Below are 21,210 nucleotides of genomic sequence, written 5' to 3'. Positions count from 1 at the left end.
CATTTGAAATATATCATATCAAATTGAAAGCTCACTCTATCGAGATATGTATCGTATCTGCAACTTCTTAATAATACCCAGCCTTACACACTATATACTAGAGCCCGACCGATATATCGGTTGGCCGATATTATCGGCTGATATGGACAACTGGAGGCATATCGGCTATCGGCTGATATGTTTGCTGATATGGGCCGATATTTCCAATGGTCATGTTATACTTCGTTATAAATCTTAGACTCTCTATATTATGTTCATTTATTCCAATTTACAGTCAGATAAATGTCCTAATATGTGTCTCCGCATCAGTATTTATCCGCGGAGTCATTTGTCAGTGTGTGTGTCCGTACTGTCCCTGAACACACCCCCAGAGTCGCGTCACTCACGTGTGTTTGTTTACACTCGCAGACATGGATCCAAACACTGAGATTATATTCTTTTTATGGACAATCGGTTTGAGTCTGGATTAAAAGGACATTTATTAGTGCAGATTTGTGATGTGAGGAGGAGCCTGTGTGAGCAGTGAGTGTTGGAATATATGTGAATGATTTTTGTTTGCTATATTTTTACTGACTTATATTGGCTGATAATAATGGCTATATTTTTTTTTACTAGCTAGCTAGTGAGCTGATGGGTGGGTATGGTCGCGAACGAAACGGCTCTTAGAGCCGGCTCTTTGAAGCGAACGACGGGAGCCTGATCCTTATTGGGATTGGGAGCCGTGTTTTCGCTTTCTCTCACTTTTTTTCTCTTCATGCCGCGTGCAGACTCTTCGTAGTTTGACAGCGGCAGCGGCTGAAAACGAAACTTTCAGAAATCTGCATGTGCATAGGATAGAAAAAAACGTGCATATTTGCCTGTAGTTCAGCATAAAATAAATAAACCAGGACTAATCTTGGGCTCGAGAGAGGGAGAGAGATAGAGACTGAGTTCCGACACTCTCAGTTCTGGTTTAGTCCTGTTTTACACATGGTTTAGATCCGTTTTAGTCCTGGTTTAGTATTTTTTCTGTCCTGGTTCAGTTCTGTTTTAGTCCTGGTTGCAACAAAACAATCTGAAGAGCCGCTTAGGACCCAAAAGAGCCAGCTGCTTTTAGTGAACCGAGAAAAAGAGCCGGTTCTCTAAAAAGAACTGGAATACCCATCACTAGTAGCTAGAATGTGATGCAAAAAATGCCATTAGGCCGACGTACTGTCTGTAAATATGACGTAAAGAGTCAGAATAACAATAAATGTTGCTTAAATAAACCCAATTTAAAATCAACTAGAGCCAAACCTAAGTTTTTTTTAAACAATTCAAGATTTACAGTGAATTTTTACATCACTAAATATATCGGTGATTATATCGGCTATCGGCAGCTTCAACTCCCATTATATCGGTTTCATATCGGCCACAACAAAATCCATATCGGTCGGGCTCTACTATATACATAACCGGGGCTAAACTAGGACTAAACCTGGACTAAACAATGACTAAACCAGAACTGGACCAAACCAAATCTATACAGGACAACACTGAAACCAAACCACTGCATACAAACACTCTAAACACACATTTTAACAAGTTGGTACTGAAAAAAAGCACATAAAATGTCGATATTTGACCCTTCTGAAACAGTTTTAGAGTAACGTACTTTACCAACGCCAATACACAACCGCATGCTCTGTGTATGTGGTTTTCTGGTGGAGTGTTTATCAGTTACCATGGTGACACAGTGCAGTAAACGCTACCAAAAAAGTTTTAGTCTGAAAAATACAAAATTGATGTAAACATTTAAACATTTTATGAGCATTCATGGTCCTGTTTAGGTGCTAGCCAGGTTATGACTGTAATTTTATGTTTAAGAGACTTGGTTAACAGCACAAATAAGATCACCCAGTTCCAGCTAAGTCAGTTTCTTTCTGGTTTCTGGTTTCTGATTGTGTTAAAATAAAGCTCAGATTAAAGTCTAACTAAATGATGACAGCTGCAAGGTATCAATGTGAACTTAAATTAATGAAGGTTAAGGTTTTAAAATTCAAACCACACCTGAAACAAAAGATGAAAAGGTGCACCGTGCATCTTTTCTGGTCCATGGAGACGAGCAGGTGGCGTCACTGTGTCCAGGCTGTCTCCATGGAGAAGTTATTGCTTTGCACAAAATGTTCCACAGGCGTCAACTAGGGCTGGGTATCATTAAGAAGCTGCCAATACGGTACATACCTCGATACATAGGCCACAATACAATACGTCTTTTGATACAGTGAGCTTTCGATTTGATATGATTCAATACGATATATTTCAAAACAATTCGATACGGTTCATTAAAAAAATAAAGGCTAAATCGTGGCTGTGATATTAAAAGTCTTTGTTAAACCACTTCTTGTGCAAAAAGGATATGAAACACAAAAACATTTTAATCATCAAATCAGTGAAAATGTCAAATTTGTTGCATAAATGAGTTTCTTTTCTCTGAACAAGCAACAAAACTGTAGCGCTGTAACAAAATAATTCAGTAAAATATATGAAAAAAATAATACTCTTGATGATATATCGATACAGAAGCCCACAACATCAATACTGTACCATCACATTAAACAATACGATATATCCAGTGGTGTAGTGGGGATTTTTTTAAGTGGGGGTATGCGATTCATGACCAGGAGGACTAAACCAGGACTAAACCAGGACTAAACCAGGACTAAACCAGGTCTAAACCAGGTACTAACCAGGACAGGACTAACCAGAAACCACCAGGACTAAACCAGGACTAAACAGGTCTAGGACTAAACCAGGACTACTAAACAGGTCTTAAACCAGGACTAAACCAGGACTAAACCAGGACTAAACCAGGACTAAACCAGGTCTAAACCAGGACTAACCACCAGGAATACCAGGAATAAACCAGGACTAAACCAGGTCTAAACCAGGACTAAACCAGTCCCAGGACTAAACCAGGTCTAAACCAGGACTACACCAGGACCAGGAATACACCAGGACTAAACCAGGACTAAACCAGGTCTAAACCAGGAGTAAACCAGGTCTAAACTAGCCCTAAATCAGGAGTAAACCAGGACTAATCTTGGACACCCCGACCCCGTGGAGCAGGGTGTTCGCAAAGCGCGATCGGGCGACGGCTGTGCTTTCAGCTCGGTGGGACACGGAGCTCTGTGTTGGTCTTTTCGCCTGCGGTCACCCAAAGGTCTACGTGGGCACACCTCTGGGCCCATCCCGACACTCAGTTCTGGTTTAGACCTGGTTTAGTTTTGGTTTAGACCTGGTTTAGACCTGTTTTAGTCATGTTCTAGTCCTGGTTCAGTCCCGGTTCAGTCCCTCATGTCTCAGGTCACTATAGGACAGTCCTGCAGATTTCATGAGTCTATGCAGGTTGTTTTCACCGTTGCCAGTAGCTCCGGTTTGACATTTAAGTTGTAGCTATTTTATATTTGTTATTATTTTATACCTCACACGTCGGGAGAAGTGGGTGGACGGCGTACCCCCGCACACCATGCCCACTACACCTCTGGATATATTGATATTTCGATCAACCCTATCTTACAGTTATATTATAGTACATTATGTGTTTTTATACTCAAAAATACCTTGATAAAATGCATTCTTACAGTGAGACGGGTCGCCTTTCAATAGATCTGACCCGTAACTTGGACACAGATTTGCCTAATGCCATACTGTGGAACATTCCTGGCAAAGCAATATCATCTCAGCAGAGAGAGACAGGCATTTGGCAGCCCCTCCACCAAAAATGTTGCACAATACACCTTTAACTAAGCTCCAGTTTCAGTAAAGTACACAAGGGCCGCTACAATATTACTTGTATAAATACGTTTTGTTTACCTTTTGACAATGACAAAATAAACATGACTCCAATGTTATTCCAACTCCAGTGTGTTTAGTTTCTTTATAATCCGGATTAGTGGGAAATTGGCGGTGCAGTGGACTACCGTAGTCGCACTAATAAGAATGTTATGAATGTTTGAAGCTAACTCATAAATCAGAAAAGGGTTATCTAAAGTTCATCTAAAGAACATTGAAGTACAGCATATTAAAAGGCAGTTGACATTTCCTGGAGGAGTTAGATCCAGACTTTAGTTCAGAGGTTAAATCTTTTTACTACAGTGTTAAACAAACACAACTCCAAGAGAAACTATCAGCCTGCAAACTCTAGTGGGAGAATAAAAAGACCATTGTGCACTTATCTTTTAACACAGAAGCAACAGAACTGAGATAAAAGTAGAAAAGTAATCATTTATCACAGAGCAGAAAATAATGAGACCAGACTAGCATGCTGAAGATAAGATAGTGCTGAAAACCTGCACTTAGCGACTGGAGTAGCTTTTTGAGTAGTCACCTAAAGAAAACATGGGCCTGCATACTAAATGAAGTCTATTGTGGTACATTTGGAACTTACAGGTCTCACAATACTAAAGTTTCAAAGTTTATTTCAGTAGTAAGGAATAGACTTGACATGCAGTACCGATTCTGATTAGCCAGACTGTCGCCACCTAGTGCCTCTGCTCAATTTCATTTCTCTCCAGCGACTAGATCCTAGATCAGAAATCAGAATACAGTAGACGGTTTGCAAGAACCCCGGAAATTGTAGACCGCACACCGGCCAATCAGTGAAGAGCTGTGAAGCCATGACGTCAAACTCAAGCGCCTGTCTGGGTCACTTTTGCGGTACAGTAAACAAAGTGGTCGAGACGAAGACGAAGACAGACATTTAGTGTTGGCAAAGATTCCCGAGATTGAGGATTTAAAGGCGGAACAAAGAGAATGTTTGGTGAATTTTATCAAGGGAAAAGACGTTACTTCCTACGAGATTTGGCCCATTACATACGTCACAACCAAATAGCAGCGATTGGTTAAATAAAAAAAGTACCGCTGAGCGAACAAATCCTAATGCTGTGAGGGCAGACTGCTGACAGGCTGATGAATCAAGCTAGATTCCCATACCATGATGATAAAAAAAAACAAACACTCTTTATATGGCAATAGAATGTGATTTTCAACATTAAATCATGGTACTTTCATTTCTATTCCCATGTGGCTTTATAACTGTGTAATCCCTCAGTGGACCGTGGGCGTTTACTAGTCTATTTGCTCTTATACTTGTTCTGATAAAGCTCAAGATCATTCTAAAGCAGGGGTCTCCAACCTTTTTCCTCCGGTGAGCTCCCTTTACAAAACCAAAATGCCAGAGAGTTTATGAGTACGAGGAGGAGCCTCTGGGTACAGTTAGATGCCTATAAAACATAAACCATTGTCCATTTACTAGTGCACACAGTTGGGCTTCAAAATAATACATGTACAATAGTAATAGGCATGTAATTAACCAATTTTTTGTTACTCGGCCAAAAAGTATGATTACAAAATACTGAGAAGGGCGTGGAGATATACTGGTAGCTCCTGATCAACAGGTTGGAGACCACGGTTTTAAAGCTATTCTAAAAACATTCACAGGTCATTTCTGTCCTGTGAATGAGACTTTTTTAGTATCAAATGAGTAGCTAGTTTCAATACTCGTTTTAGTATCTCATCTTCCATACTTTTCTGACACCCTACTACACAGCAGTACAAGACTTAACTTCAGTTTTTATTAAAATCTTTGAAAAGTATAATTGTAATATTACTATAGTAAAGTTGCTTATTCTATGGTGGCACTGCATATTTTAATGATCATATGCATCCATTAAGACTCAGTTGTATTTGAGATTAAAGCAAATGTAAACATAAAACAGTAACAATCCATTATATCCCTTTTTATGAATATAACATGTATTCATCTCAGCTCATCTTTATGTAACAGATAAGCCTTTGTTTCTGTCAATCATCATGTCATCTTTGCATTGTTTCCTTATGTCCTCTTGTATATAACTCTCATATACTGGATTTATAATGTGATATTTGTGTTTGGTTTTTTTACTTACTGTACATACATTTATATAATTTACATCCTATTGATACCAGTCACTTGCTATTTTTTATTTCTACTTATTTAGAAGTTTATTACCTTTTTTTTTTAAAGATTTTTTTACTCTGTGTTATTGTAATATACTGTGAAGTGTGAGCTGCTGTGTCCAAATAATTTCCCTTGTGGGTCAGTAAAGTCTGTCTGAGTTTAGTCTAAGTCTAAATACATAAAATATACACAAAAAATGAGGCAGGAAACTGTGTCGCTCTCATATCCTTCTTATAGTAATGACTCATTGGGCTCTAGTAACACATGGGGTTGTCCCTATAACACTCCCACTCACAACAGGAAATGGGCGCACTCTAGTCTAGTCATCTATAAAACATGATTCAGATACAGTCTCATTCTGTAAAAGTAATTACTATGGATTTAAAAGTCTTAAAATAAAGGCAAACCCATCTACACACATAACACATAATTGTATGACGAATACAAATAAGTTTATCGGTTTATGGTCAATCATGTTTGAATATTCTACAAATTATTAACTTGTTCATTTGATCCTACTGTTTATATCAGGCATTTCCAAACTCTGGTCCGTGGGCCAAATGCGGCCCTCAGGCAAATTTTTCTTGGCCATCAGGCTTCCAGGTGAATTGGCCCAGATTACCTCGCATCAATTAAAAATGTACTTTTTACTGCAAGTTTTTTGAAAATCTACCTTGATAAAGCGAATATTTAATATTTAGTGTGTGGTTTTAAGGATCTTAGCGTGAATAAAGGACTGGTGGCTCATTTTAACGTGTTAAACATGCACGTATTTCAATTATTCACTGTACTGAGCACCAGTCTACGGCCCTCGATCAGCCCTTTGCTTTGTCTGTGTTTAGATATGTGGCCCTTGATGAAAAAAGTTTGGACACCCCTGGTTTATATGATACCAGAGCATCAACTATACTATAAAAACTAGGGGTGTAACGATGCTCATGTCTCACGATATGAAATCGTCATGGTATAAACCTACGATATTTATTGTGATATATTGTGGTAAAGCTCATGATATGGTGCGGAGGCTCACGTTTAGGAATGTAACAATATCCAAATCTCCAATATTTTCACGATACACATCTCACGGCACAATATTTATTGCGATATTTTGTGGAGGCTAATATGCTACTTTTTCCTCTTAAAATGCTTTGACAATACTTAATCCAAAGAAATAAGACTTAAAAGTGCAAATCCCTGAGTCGTCCAGGTAGAATCTAAATAACTTTTGTCCATTTAACAAATTTAATTTCTCCTTTGCCTTAGAACAGTTATTTCTTCTTGTAGTTTGCACTGAAGTGAAGCAAAGGATCATGGTCTATGTAGTTCCCTCTGTCTTTTTTTTTTAACTATTGCTGCACCATAACTCGTAATTTAAGCAAAGAGACTTGTAATTTGATATATTGTGATGGTCCACGATATTATTGTGAGAACTTTGACAATACGATATCACGATATATCAGTTATTGTTACATCTCTAATAAAAACTAATGTATGTTACGCTGCATTTAAGCATTTAAAGCAGCACTATGTAACTTTTCTTGTGAGGGGTCCACCATGGGGATGTCATTTGTGTCTTGAAATGTTTCACAGTAGATGTTAATCAAATATGTGTCGCCTAGTCTCCATAAGCCTGTAACAATAGTCAATAAATCAATGAAACGTACGGTAACTTTTAACGATATCGATAACTTTTCCAACTGCGATAATTTCTATTTGCATGTAGAGCGGGTTAATACGAACAATTAAAGACCAAAAACTTTTAAGGGCAATTTTGTTACAGAGACTTAATCTATTTTATTTATTGTTTTGGTTGCGTTTGGTTTAACAATGGTTTATTCAAGTGCATTTTTGTTAACAAGTCCTTGCTGTAAACCAGACTACATTAGGCTATTCTTATATTAAGTCTATTTTATTTATTTAGGCCTATAGTTTTTGGTTGTCTTGCAGTTCCTGTGTCAAATATGCTTTATAAAGTAACGTTTACTGATCTTTGAAAGGGTGTGTTTACATTATATTAGTTGAAAATGGTCTCAGAATGTCAATATTATCATTTATCGCAGTAATTTCTTGGTCAATTAATCGTCCAGCAAAATCTGTTATCGTTACACGGGCCTACCTCTCCACAGATCTGAACTTGACCTGGTGAATCTGCTTCGCTCCGTGGAGATAAAGAGGCCTAATCCTATACTGTGGAACATTCCAGACCAATCACTGACTTCTCCCTGGAAACAAGCAGGCAACAGACCCTCCAAAACAAAAGTAACAGTGCTTTTTTAGTGCTTGGACGTCTTTTTTTCTTCACTGCGTGCTTCTCTAGAGATCATCACCTAAAAACAATCGAGATTAAACGGTATTTTTAACACAAACTAGATGCATGTGAGTCGTCTCTAAGCTGCCCGTCCTCTGCACGTATACCATGTAGGCATCTCGCTGTCCGCTGCGACGACACTGACCTAATGCCTGCTTATGTAACGGCTCTCAAGTGCACAGTCAGGTTTAATCATATCAGGGAGAGAAAGGAGATTTACACAGCACTAACACACTAGCACACTAATGCGCACGTACACACACACTGGACTAAACTTGGACTTGACCTGGACTAAACAATGACTAAAACGGAACTGGACCAAACCAAATCTACATCAGGACCAAACCAGTGAATGAAGCTTTAGTTAAATTAGAAATTATACGCTTTTGTAACAAGTAGAGATGTAACAATATCCAAATCTCTTGGTACAATATTATCACGATACACATCTCGCGGTACGATATTGTTAGGGGTGTAACGATATCCAAGTCTCACGATACGATATCGTCACGGTATGAACCTCACGGTACAATATTTATTGCGATATCGTGGGAAAGCTCACGATATGATGGGGAGGCTCACGATTAGGGATGTAACAATATCCAAATCTCTCGGTATGATATTTTCACAATATAGATCTCACGGTTCGATATTTATTGCGATATTTTGTGGAGGCTAAACAGCTAAAACTATAAATATGCTTTTTTTTCCTCTTAAAATGCTTTGACAAGACTTAATCCAAAGAACTAAGACTTAAAAGTGCTTAGAACTGTTATTTCTTCATGTAGTCTGCACTGAAATGGAGCAAAGGATCATGGTCTATGTAGTTCCCTCTGTCTTTTTTTTTTTACTATTTCTGCACCATAACTCTTAATTTAAGCAAAGAGACTTGTAATTCGAAATATTGTGATGGTCCACGATATTATTGTGAGAACTTTGGCGATACGATATCACGATATTTCCGTTATTGTTACATCCCTAGTTAATGTGATATTTTGTGGAGGCTATTATAATTGGATATAGGACGCTTTTTTGCTTTTAAAATACCCTGACAAGAATATGGTGTGAATTATTACTGTCATAATTCCAAGAATTCAAGTAAAAAAAAACATCTAATTTCTTGTTGTCTGTGCTGAAATGAATCATGGGATATGTAGTTCCTAAATGTTTATTAGCTATTGCCAGTTGTAACTTGTAATCTGATATATTGTGACGCCCCACAGTATTATTGTGAGACTTTTGACGATACAATATCACAATATTTCGGTTATTGTTACATCCCTAGTAACAAGTATCTTACTGAAAAAAGCACATAAAATGACAAATTTGGACTTTTCTGAAACAGTTTTAGAGTAATCTTCAACTTTATCAACCCCGATGTACGAAGCACAAGGTAATTTATCTGGTGGCGGGTCCGCTTACCTCCTCATCTCCATGGAGATGTTGTTGCTTTATCCAGAATGCTCCACAGTGTTGCAATAAACATATATATCTCCATGAATATAAAAACACTGCTAAGATAAGTTTAATTTCAGGCAAAGCAATAACATCTCCATGGCAAAAAAATCAGATGACAGACCCTCCACGTAAAAGTTACACAGTGCACCTTTAATGAAACCACTATGGAGACTACTGTGGTATCAAAATTAGAATTGTGTACTAAGCCTTCTCCTAAGTACGGGTGTACAAAAATATCAAAATATCAATATATCATATAGTTTAATATGACGATACAGTATCTATATCGTGGGTTGCTGTATCGATACACCATCAAGAGTATTTTTTGGTTTATTTTACTAAATTATTTTGTTACAGTTACAGTTTTATTGCTTGTTAAGGGGAAAGAAACTCGTTTATGCAACACATTTTCACTATTTGATGAGTTAAATGGGCGTGTTTCATATTAACGTTGCACAAGAAGTGGTTTAACAAAGACTTTTGTATCACAGCATAACAAAGACTTTTAGTATCACAGATTAGGCCTTTTTTATTGAATCTCGACTGGAAATATACTGTATTGAACAGAAAGTGGACTGTATCGAGATGTGTATCGTATCGTGGCCTATGTATCGAAGTATGTATCGTATCGGCAACTTCTTAATGATACCCAGCCTTGTTCCTAAGTGTCGAAATACTCAATATCTTACATTTATTCAATTACAGGTGATTTTATAGCTCAAAAATACCTAGAAAAACACAGATTTTGACTATGAGCGGGGTCGCCTCTCCACAGATCTGACCTGTAACTTGATCTAGTTTGGTGTCCATGAAGATAGAAAGGTTTGACACCATACAATGAAATAGAGTTTGAAATTTCAGCACTAGTTGCACTATAAAATCAACTGGTTTGTTACAATCCTCGTGGTTTATTCGACTTGTAAAAACGTGGCGCTGGCGTTTATTGTGCGCGGCGCTTCTTCTGCGTGACTAGCATTCAGTCAGAGTGGAAGGCCCTGGGTGCACAGAGGCCTTATGGGCACCGGTCCTGTCATGCGTGCTCCTGTCTCGCTGTGCACAGAGGAGGGACACGCTAATGCTACGTGCTTTGAAAGATGTGGTGGTGCTGGTTTAGTCATTCAGAAATCACCCTGTAGGAATGAATGAGTAAGAAGGGAGCACACGTGTTAGGCATTCACCAAAGAATAAAAATAGGCTTTGTTGCACGTACACTGTTTAATTAAATACGGGGGTAAAATACAATTACAGCGTTTGATCATGAAAAACTAGTCCAGACAGTTGGGGCAGATTCTTTGAACAAAAAAACAGCAGCCAATTACATGTATTTAGCGCGATGGCAGGTCTGGACTGGTCTTATGCAACAACGTATTAGAGTATCATTTTATTCACCCCTTTAACTGAAAGGTTGTTGGGTAAATTCCAGCAACAGGTATTGTTAAAAGTTAATGTTACGTGTCCTTGGGCGAGACATTTCACCTACCTTGACTTAAAAGGCCCATAAAAAGCTATTTTCGGTTTGTTATAACGTTGTATCCTCATCAAAAACATACCCGGAGTTGTGTTTTGTGGAATTACTTCACTGTGTGGTTTAAACTCCAAACATCTCCGCTCAAATCATTTGGATGATTTTAACCCTGGAAGTGGCAATATCTGCTGAAGTTAAGGTAAAAACGGAGTTGTTGACTTGAAAACTGCAATTCTAACAGAGCATTTTAAGATTTGGAGATGTAGACAGACTAACGTGTGTGAATGAATCAAAACACAACTCCAGGTATGATTTTGAGAAAGTAATAACCAGGTGTGTGCAAAAATATTGAAATTTCGATATATCGTATCGTTTAATGTGATGATACAGTGTCAGTGTTAAGGGCTGCTGTATCGATATATCGCCAAGTATTTTTTGGTGTATTTTACTACATTATTTTGTTACAGCGCTACAGTTTTGTTGCTTGTTTAGAGGAAGGAAACTCGTTTATGCAACAAATCTGACATTTTCACTGTTTTGATGATTAAAATTAGTGTGTTTCATATGAACTTTGCACAAGAAGTGGTTTAACAAAGACTTTTAGTATCACAGCCATGATACTAAAATCGTTTATTTTTTATTGAACCGTATCAAATCGAATTGTAATATATCGTCTTGAATCATATCAAATCGAAAGCTCACTGTATCAAGATTCAGAGTAATTTCTGAATGATACCCAGAACTAAAAATAACACAATATGGGACCTTTAATATAAATGAGAGACTGACTTACTCTAGTGAATAGGGCTGGGTATCATTCAGAAGTTGCCATTATGATACATACCTCGATACAGCGCACTTTCAATGCAATATGATATTGATTCGATATGATTCAATAAAAAATAAAGGTTAAATCATGGCTGTGATACAAAAAGTCTTTGTTAAACCACTTCTTGTGCAAAGTAGATTTGAGAAACACAAACATTTTAATCATCAAAACTGTGAAAATGTCAAACGTGTGGCATAAACAAGTTTCCTTCCGCTAAACAAAGAACAAAACTGAAGCGCTGTAACAAAATAATTTAGTAAAATAAACCAAAAACATACTCTTGGCGATATATCGATACAGCAGCCCATGATACCGATACTGTATCATCACATTAAACGATACTATATATTGATATTTCAATATTTCTGCACACCCCTAGTAGTGAATGAATAATGCACCAAATTTTATAGAAAGATGTTTAGCGTTTCTGTACAATTTGACTGAGTTCACACTGGACAGATATATGAAAATTAGGACTAAAAGCAGATCTTAACCTACGTAGACTTGACCAGGACTTAACCAGGACTAGAATGGACCAAACCAACATTACATAAGGACTAAACGGGGGCTCATTTCAAGACAGAACTAGAATGAGCAGTTATTAAACCTAATTCATGCACGTACCATTACAATCTTACAACCTGTTGCCTCTATCAACTTCATCAGCAAACTCAAAGTCAGCATAAATACATGTACATTCAAGTTTTTCGTCTTTTCTCTCCACTGTTGGCACAGACTAGACTATTGCGCGGTCCCTCGTTGGAGTTACATAACCCAAAAAGACTACAGACCCACATAAAGGATGCCATTCTCATACAGTTCACTGGCCAGCGTTCAAAAGCGCTCGTGAAAGCGTAATTGTCTCTCTAATTGGATACCGCTATAATTGTCTGGGGGCGTTTTAAACCAATCAGGACCCGAGCCGGGGAGCACCTGACTGGGGTTTCCTCCGTGACGCAGAGCGCAAAGGAGACGCAAGTAAAAAAAAAAAAAAAAAAAAAATGTATGCTGCTCATCACGTACACAGGATACGAGCATCCCTCCACTGCGGCTAAACTCTATCCTCTGCCACTAATCTTATTTTTAACAGCTCGATACTTAAATGAAAACCAAATCCTAGTTTCGGCATTGCGCGCGTATCCGTCTCCAAAAATGCGCAAATTTTACCATAAAACGCACAGTTTAAGTTGAGTCGTGACCAGCTTTAGAGGAAAACGTCTTGCTTAGTCTAATTACAATAAAGCTGCACAGTTATTTGACCTTGACAAGCTTTAATTCCTGCGTAATAGCGCGATCCGATGCAGCGACGCGCCGTCAAATCAATGAGCGTGGAGAGATGCTGGTGTGTTAGCGTTAGCAGCAATGTGGGGAGCTAGCATCGCGTTGAATTTAACAACTGCGCAATCGTGTACATCCGCACATCCGCGTCCGAGTCGTTGTTGAAAGGTGTACGGGTGATGACAAGCGATTTTTGTGTGCGTAAAGAGCGACAAATGCGTAAAACTACCCGTGTCTTTTTACCTTGCGCATCACCGCCGCTCGTCAATACAGCGATGGCTTTCCCCGCTCCGGACAGGTTCTCAAAAAATATCTTCTTAGCGTGGTCCGGTTGTGCCATTTTTGCGTGTGATTCTTCGAGGATAGACGACAGCAAGCTCCGAAAGGTAGAAAATTGTGCGAGTAACTTGTGAAGGACACACGGGCTTCCTCTGAATGCCCGCTATGCTCTCCTTCTCCCTGTTCCGCGTCTGTACCTCTCATTAGCATAGAGCCGACAGCCAGCGTGCGAGCGACGTGCCTCTCGGCCAATCACAGCGCATCGAACGCTTAGCTGTAGCCAATGGGAAGGCAGAGTGAGGAGAAAGGGGCGGGGGGAAGAGAGCGGTGGGAGGTAGGTTCGTGACAGCGTGCGGATTCCCTCTTTTATCCCCCCATCTTCAATTATCTCTACCCCTCATTCATAAAACGCATAAACTTCTGTCTAGTCAACAAATAGCAACGCATTTCCTCGCGTTATGATAAGTTTGGTTGATAATATTTACAATTATTACACAAAAATTGTTAACATGTTCAATTATGATGTAATATGCAGTAATAAGATTTGGATTTAAGCTTAATTGATCCACAAGGGAAATAATTTGGACACAGCAGCTCATACATCACAATATAATATGATAACAAAGAGAAAAATACATAAATGGCAATAATAAATTCAAAATAAGAAGCAAAAACGATAACAAATAAAACATAAGTCCTCATCCTGTATTATCTGTATTATCTTATCTCTGTTTGTCTTGAGTTATAAGACTTAATTGATCCACAAGGGAAATTATTTGGACACAGCAGCTCATACATCGCAATACAATATAATAACAAAGAGAAAATACATAAATGGCAGTAATAAATTCTAAATAAATAGCAAAAAAAAAGAGCAAGAGACAGGTGTCAAGTAAGACATAAGTTCCCATCTTCAGTTATCTCTGTCTTCTATTCATAAAATACGTAAACTTTTATCTAGTTTGGTTGATAATATTTACAAAACTTGTTGACATGTCAATTAGTAGACGTAGACTTAGACTTAGACTTAGACTTAGACAAACTTTATCGATCCAAGGGGAATTATTTGGACACAGTAGCTCACACATCACAATATAATATAGAAAAATACAAAATGGCAATAATAAATTCATAATAAGCAGCAAAAAAGATGGCAAGAGACAGGTGTCAAATAAGACACAAGTTCCCATCCTCAATTATCTCTGCGCTGCATACATAAAAAACATAAACTTTTATCAAGTTTGGATGTTAATATTTACAATTATTATAAAAACATTGTTAACATGCCAATTAGTAGACTTAGACTTAGACTTAGACAAACTTTATTGATCCAAGGGGAATTATTTGGACACAGTAGCTCGCACATCACAATATAATGCAATAACAAAGAGTAAAATAAAATAAATATAAATGGTGATAATAAATTTCTAAATAAGTAGCAAAAAAAGATAGCAAATAAGATATAAGTCCTCATCCTTTATTATTATGGCCTCCCATTTATAACACACATAAACCACGGATCTTCACCCTCTTCTAAGTATCACCAGATGATTTCTGAATTAAATGTGTTGCGCTTAAGAACTAAAATCTGATTTATTACCATTGTAAATACCATTTTGATGCGTAACTTGCGCGGTAATAAATGGGTAATGTTTTCTATTTAAAAGGCATCCAACTGTACCTCGTCTAACACTTGTCATAGCTCTTCAACTTTTTCATTTTCTTGCATCCGCTAAAATGAGTAGCTCTTTGGCATTTTCACTTCATGAAGGTAGCTCACCAGAGGAAAAAGGTTGGAGACCCCTGACGTGAACTTTTGTATAGTCAACAAATAGCAGCTCATGTCCTAGTGTTTTGAAAAGTTTGGTTGATAATATTTACAATTACTGGAAACAAGCAAACAAACAAACAAACAAACATTTGCAGTTATAACCTGGACAGGCCTGTAAACAACATGACAGCATGACAGCTAAGTAACATGTTTAACACAGAAACATATATCTTCATATTTAGGCCAAGTTCTTGTCTCAAACTGAAAACACTGAAACTGAAAACACACCTTGTGACGTCATGTGGTAATACAGGTAATACTCATGCATCACTGAGCTGATTTTAGTCTTCACTAGAATCATTTGGATCAGTTCAGCTCAGTAAAAACACGAGCATTACCTGTATTACCACATGACTCACAAATGATTTTAGTAAAGACAAGAATGATTTGAATCATTTCAGCTCAGGAATTTCCTACCTCTACTAAACCAATGGTAAAAGGTTGTTTCATGACATCACAACAAGGTGGAATAGAGCATTTTGAGCTTTGGAGATGTAGATAAAAATGTAATAAAGCAGGATTTTTTCTTTCTTTCTTTCTTTCTTTTTTTAAAACATGTGTTAATTAAACAAAACACAACTCCACAACCCCATTTTTTTTTTTTTTTTTTTTTTGATGGGGAAATCATAACACGGCTTAAAGCTCACTTAAACCTTTGTATAGTCAACAAATAGCAGCACACGCCCTCGTGCTATGATAAGTTTGATTGATAATATTTACAAATATTAGAATGGATGGGCCAGCTATAGGCTAAACAGGAGCACCGGTTACTTATTTATTTAAGTATTTATCAATATTTTTATATAATTGTGCGTTATTTGACACCAATCTCATGCTATTTATTTGTGTTGCATTTTTGTATGAAAAGCCCTCTATAAATAAAGTTTGATTTGATTTGATATTTATTCATTTATTCTTGCTCTTTGTTATTATAATACATTGTGATGTGTGAGCTACTTTGTCCAAATAATTTCCCTTGTGGATCAATAAAGTTTGTCTATAAGTCTATTTATTTATTTATTATTGTTACTTATTTGTATGTATTTTTTCATTCATTCCTTTCTTTTTTCTTTCTGACTTTTTTTCCTCTGTCTCTTTTTTTTTTTTTCCAAATGACTAATGTCTGCAGTTGCGTGGGCATTGCTGCAGTACAGGCGTATAAGCACAGTCATTCCAATTCCAATCAATATTATTTTTCATTGTGGTGGGATAAATAGTCCGTCGTTGAGGCTGTTGCATTGCACCTCTGTGAGATCTGAGACACAGCAGCAGCAGCAGCAGCAGCAGGAGCAGAGGCCCATAATGAAACAGCGCAGATGAAATGCTCTGACAGATCCAATGAAGATAAATGGACGCCTCCTCGCTGCATTCCAACACTCACTTTGTCCTCATGTCGCCATCTGGTGGTGAAGGATGTGACTTACAACCAAAATGCACAGTCATTATTGCCCAGACAGTCATAAAGTACAGACCTGAGTGCTGAGCTGAGCATTTGTTGAACTTGAACCAATTTGAAAAGACATTCATTAAAAGTTAAAAGGGTTTTGTGGGGTCTACAATATTTTTTTGTCTTTCAGTGTTTATGATAATACTACATGGACTTGGACTTAGACAAACTTTATTGATCCACAAGAGAAATTATTTGGACACAGTAGCTCACACATCACAATATAATATAATAACAAAAAACATCAATATAAATGGAAATAATATGTTCTCAAGTAGTAGTATTAAGTAGCAAAAATAGCAAGAGACTGGTGTTTTATGCTTCTACATCTTTACAATATTTTCTTACCATTTTTGAATCTATTTTTACTTTGTTAAACTGTAAACTATTACAAGAGAAAGACTGCAGACATTTCTGACATTTAATTAGGTTAAACTTTGGACCTCTCTGACCTTTGATGTAAAAGTGAAACAGAAAAAAAAAAAAAAAAGACTGACAACAAGAACAACTTCCATGTAACAATGCAAAACATCATAGAATCTCTTTTCTTAATTGTGCATGAAGAAAGACATAAGATTATTGAGACTTAATCTAACAAAAACACAATTTTATCTGTTCTTAATTGTAAATAATAGAAATGTATCTATTGACTTCCAGGACAATGTACGAGATTATTGCTCAACTCCAGATGGGTTTTGTTTAAGTCTATAAAATGTAAAATAAAGTTTGATTTTGACTTAGTGCTATTTTTTTTACTGCTATAAATTTAATGGTCCTTTATTATGCGAACTACTGTGAGTTTTTAGTCATGTTAGAATGTTGTTTCCTCATCAAAAACAAACCTGGAGTTGTGTTTTGTTTCAATCACACAATAACAAATTCACACAAAAACGATACATACCACAATAGGCCACGATACGATACATATCTCGATACAGTGCTTTTTCGGTTCGATACGATATATGTCAAATCGACTCGATACGGTTGAATAAAAAATAGTGGCTAAATCATGGCTGTGACACTAAAAGTCTTTGTTAAACCACTTTTTGTGTAAAGTTCATATGAAACACAAACATTTTAATCATCAAAACAGTGAAAATGTCAAATGTGTCACATAAATTATAGTTTTTTTCTTCTGAACAAGCAAAAAAAACTATCGCACTGTGACAAAATAACTGATTAAAATATACCAAAAAAATAGACTTGGCGATATATCGATACAGCAGCCCACGATATCGATACTGTACCATTACTTTAAACAATACATCGATATTTTGATATTTTTGCACACCCCTACCTAACACTGTCAAACTGAAAACACTCTGTTCCACCTTGTGATGTCATGTGCTAATACAGGAAGTGCTCCACTGTGTTTTTAAACTCCGCACACTTTCACTAGAATCATTTGGATGATTTCTGCTGTGGAATTGCCAATATCTACTGAACTAAAGTTAAAAAGCAGCTGTTAACTTGACATCACAAGGTGGACGGGAGCATTTTGAGCTTTAGAGATGCAGACAGACAAATAATAAAGAGTTACTCAAACATGTGAATGAAACAAAACACAACTCCAGGCCTGTTTTTGATGAAGTAACAACATTATAACATGGCTTAAAGTTAGTATAGATCCTTTAAACTATCTAAATAAACTTTTTCTGGCTTTTAACTTCACTTTTTCCCTTATACAACAGATCGAACTGTTTCTTTTGCATTAGCTGAACCCTCCAGGCCTCTCTTCTCCTCTCTCCATGGGGTTGTTGCAGAGGACAGGCCTTTCGCTGTGCACAAATGAACACAGCAGCTGGAACTCGTCTCTTTTCTCCCCTCTTCCTCTCCTCTTTCCTCCTCGTCATCACTTTTTACTCTTTCACTTCGACCATCTCTCCATCACGGCCTGTCATCTGATACGGCAACATCTGAGCTTCATCCGACACAGAAAGAAAGAACATTTACTGTACTGGATAAATGCAAGTGGATCCCCAGACATCTGCTTATTGTCTTCTGTTAAATTAATTATGTTTTAATTTATTCCGCCTTCAAAGCTCCGTGATTATAACGAGCATTTGAATCGCTTCATTTGCGGAGAGAGTGAGAGCTACAGCGTTCGGAACTGACTGATAAAAAGGTTCCAGACGGCTTCACTTGATTCAAATAAACCTTCTATTGTTGATTCTTGTGAATATATCTGTCACATTTCTTTACATAACAGATGATTCGTTTCTGTCGTGTTTTGTTCGTTTTTTTGTGTCTGTAAATGTTTAGCAACTCACTGGAGAATTACACTAAGTCTTTGAATCTTTAACAGGCCCATATTACACTATTTTCTGATCTACAGTGTGTTATAACGTTGTTTCCTCATCACAAACAGACCTGGAGTTGTGTTTTGTTTCATTCACACAGGTTTAACTCAAAAATCCTGCATATTTTGACCAAGTTCTTGTCTCAGATTTTTCCTATTTCTACTAAATCACTTGTAAAAGGCTTTTTGGTCATAGGGAATTTTGGACATAGGGCCTTATTTCCTAGTGAGCCAGAGTGTTGGAGACATGTGTAAACACTTTTTAAAATCTTCCATCCAGTCCTTGTATTTGCAGAGGTCGCTGGTGCTAGGCTAGTGCATGTCAATGGCCATAGTTATCCTGCCACTAAAAACAGTCTTACTCACTCCACAAAACACCCGAAGCAAATCTATTATTACACCAGACTGTCCATGTAAATGTCTGCGCTGATAGAATAATTTTAGAAGTAAAAACAGCCTTGTATTTGAAGTATTTATGTCTGAGCAGCAGCAGTGGGTTGTACTTCCTGATAGAAAGCTCTGCAGCAGCGGACTGATATATGAGAAAATAGTCCCTCAACATGCGACGATTCATGCGATGCAAAGTTAGTTTTATTTCAAACATTATTCTATCAACACAGACATTTACATCGATTATGTGCCATAGTTGATGTGGCTGAGGTTAATTCAACTTCTTTTAGTGTTAATTTGGCTCCTCCTATTCACCACTTCAAACTCTTATGAGACAAGACCAGTTTGAACCAGTTTTGTACATAATTTCATCTTAAATTAACTAAAATAAACCTAAAAAAATAACTGTACAAAGTGTTATCTGTTTACTCTCAAAGCGTGACTATTACTCTTGATTGGTTGTATATAAATGATTTATGTTCGGCATCAAAAATGTTCAATTATGTGCTCTTCGCAGATGATACCACCCTCTACTGCTCAGGTGAAGACCAAAGGCAGCTTTTTCAAATGGTGGAGAGGGAGCTGCAGAAAATTTAAGTTTGGTTTGATATTAATAAATTATCGCTAAACATAGAAAAAAACTAAATTTATGATATTTGCAAAGCGAAAAGTACAAAATCATGTACAAATTATGCTCAATAATACACCACCACTAGAAAGAGTCTTTCAAAATAAATTTTTAGGAATAACCATAGATCATAATTTAAACTGGAAATCACACATAAATACAATTAGGAACAAACTATCCAAAGTGATCGCAATTATATATAAATATAGATATACCCTAGATAAAAACAGTCTTTTTATTATATATAACTCGCTGGTAATGCCCTACATAACCTACGGTATTGAGATTTGGGGCAATACATATAAGACGAATACAAAGCCAATCTTTACCCTACAAAAAAAGGCAATAAGAGCATCACATTATCAACTTATAACGAACCAACCAATGCATTATTTATAAACCTTCAAACGCTGAAATTTTACGATTTAGTCGACCTTTACACTCTTAAAATCATGTTCAAAGTAAACAACAATCTCCTGTCGAAATCGTTACAGAACATGTCCAAAATCCGAAAGAGCCGATATGAGCTCAGAGGCACGACCATGTTTATTAAAAAGAAAATCAGAACAAACATTATGAAATTGTGTAATCTGTTAAAGGGGTGGAGCTCTGGAACAACTGTACAGAAAACCTAAAATTGTGCACCACTTTCTTTCACTTCATAAAGAAGTTTAAATGTTTAACTCTGGACAGAGACATGAAATATGAGACTTAGTTTGTGCTGTAGAACTTTGTTGTTCTGTTACTGATTAGTTTGTTTCTTCCTGCTGTATTTATGAAGATGAACTGGTGTCAAGATGAAGCTCTGACAAAGGAATAAAGGGTAAAGGCATAATAAGCTTAAGCTTCAGCCTGCACCTTTTCAGTCTGTATATGTTAAATATGACTGTTTATGAATTAATGTCAAAATATACCTGTGACCGAAATAAATAAATAAATAAAATAATTTCGGGGTTAAACAGGAACTTTGGTCCAGTGTGACTTAATTAACATTTCCAAAAATGTTAAATTAACTCGAGAACAGATTGGACTCATATAA

The 21,210-nt window shown here is 37.0% G+C and overlaps 1 protein-coding gene across 3 annotated transcripts in view; it reads right to left on the bottom strand.

Moving 5' to 3' along the window:
* Positions 1-13,779, bottom strand: part of pfkpa (phosphofructokinase, platelet a) — a 103,186-nt gene extending 89,407 nt beyond the window's left edge. For all 3 annotated transcript variants that reach the window (XM_055151107.1, XM_055151106.1, XM_055151105.1), the window contains exon 1: positions 13,541-13,779. In XM_055151107.1, coding sequence (XP_055007082.1) covers positions 13,541-13,637 — 97 coding nt within the window. In that variant the 5' untranslated portion in view covers positions 13,638-13,779. The remainder of the gene's footprint in view (positions 1-13,540) is intronic.
* Between the last annotated feature and the right edge of the window lie 7,431 nt (positions 13,780-21,210).

Source organism: Boleophthalmus pectinirostris, unplaced genomic scaffold (assembly GCF_026225935.1).
Source record: "Boleophthalmus pectinirostris isolate CB_2022bp ecotype Guang Dong unplaced genomic scaffold, ASM2622593v1 HiC_scaffold_15, whole genome shotgun sequence".
Taxonomy (NCBI): Eukaryota; Metazoa; Chordata; class Actinopteri; order Gobiiformes; family Gobiidae; genus Boleophthalmus; species Boleophthalmus pectinirostris.
The sequence above is the reverse complement of the archived record's forward strand: the minus strand, read 5'-3'. Positions and strand labels throughout refer to the sequence as shown.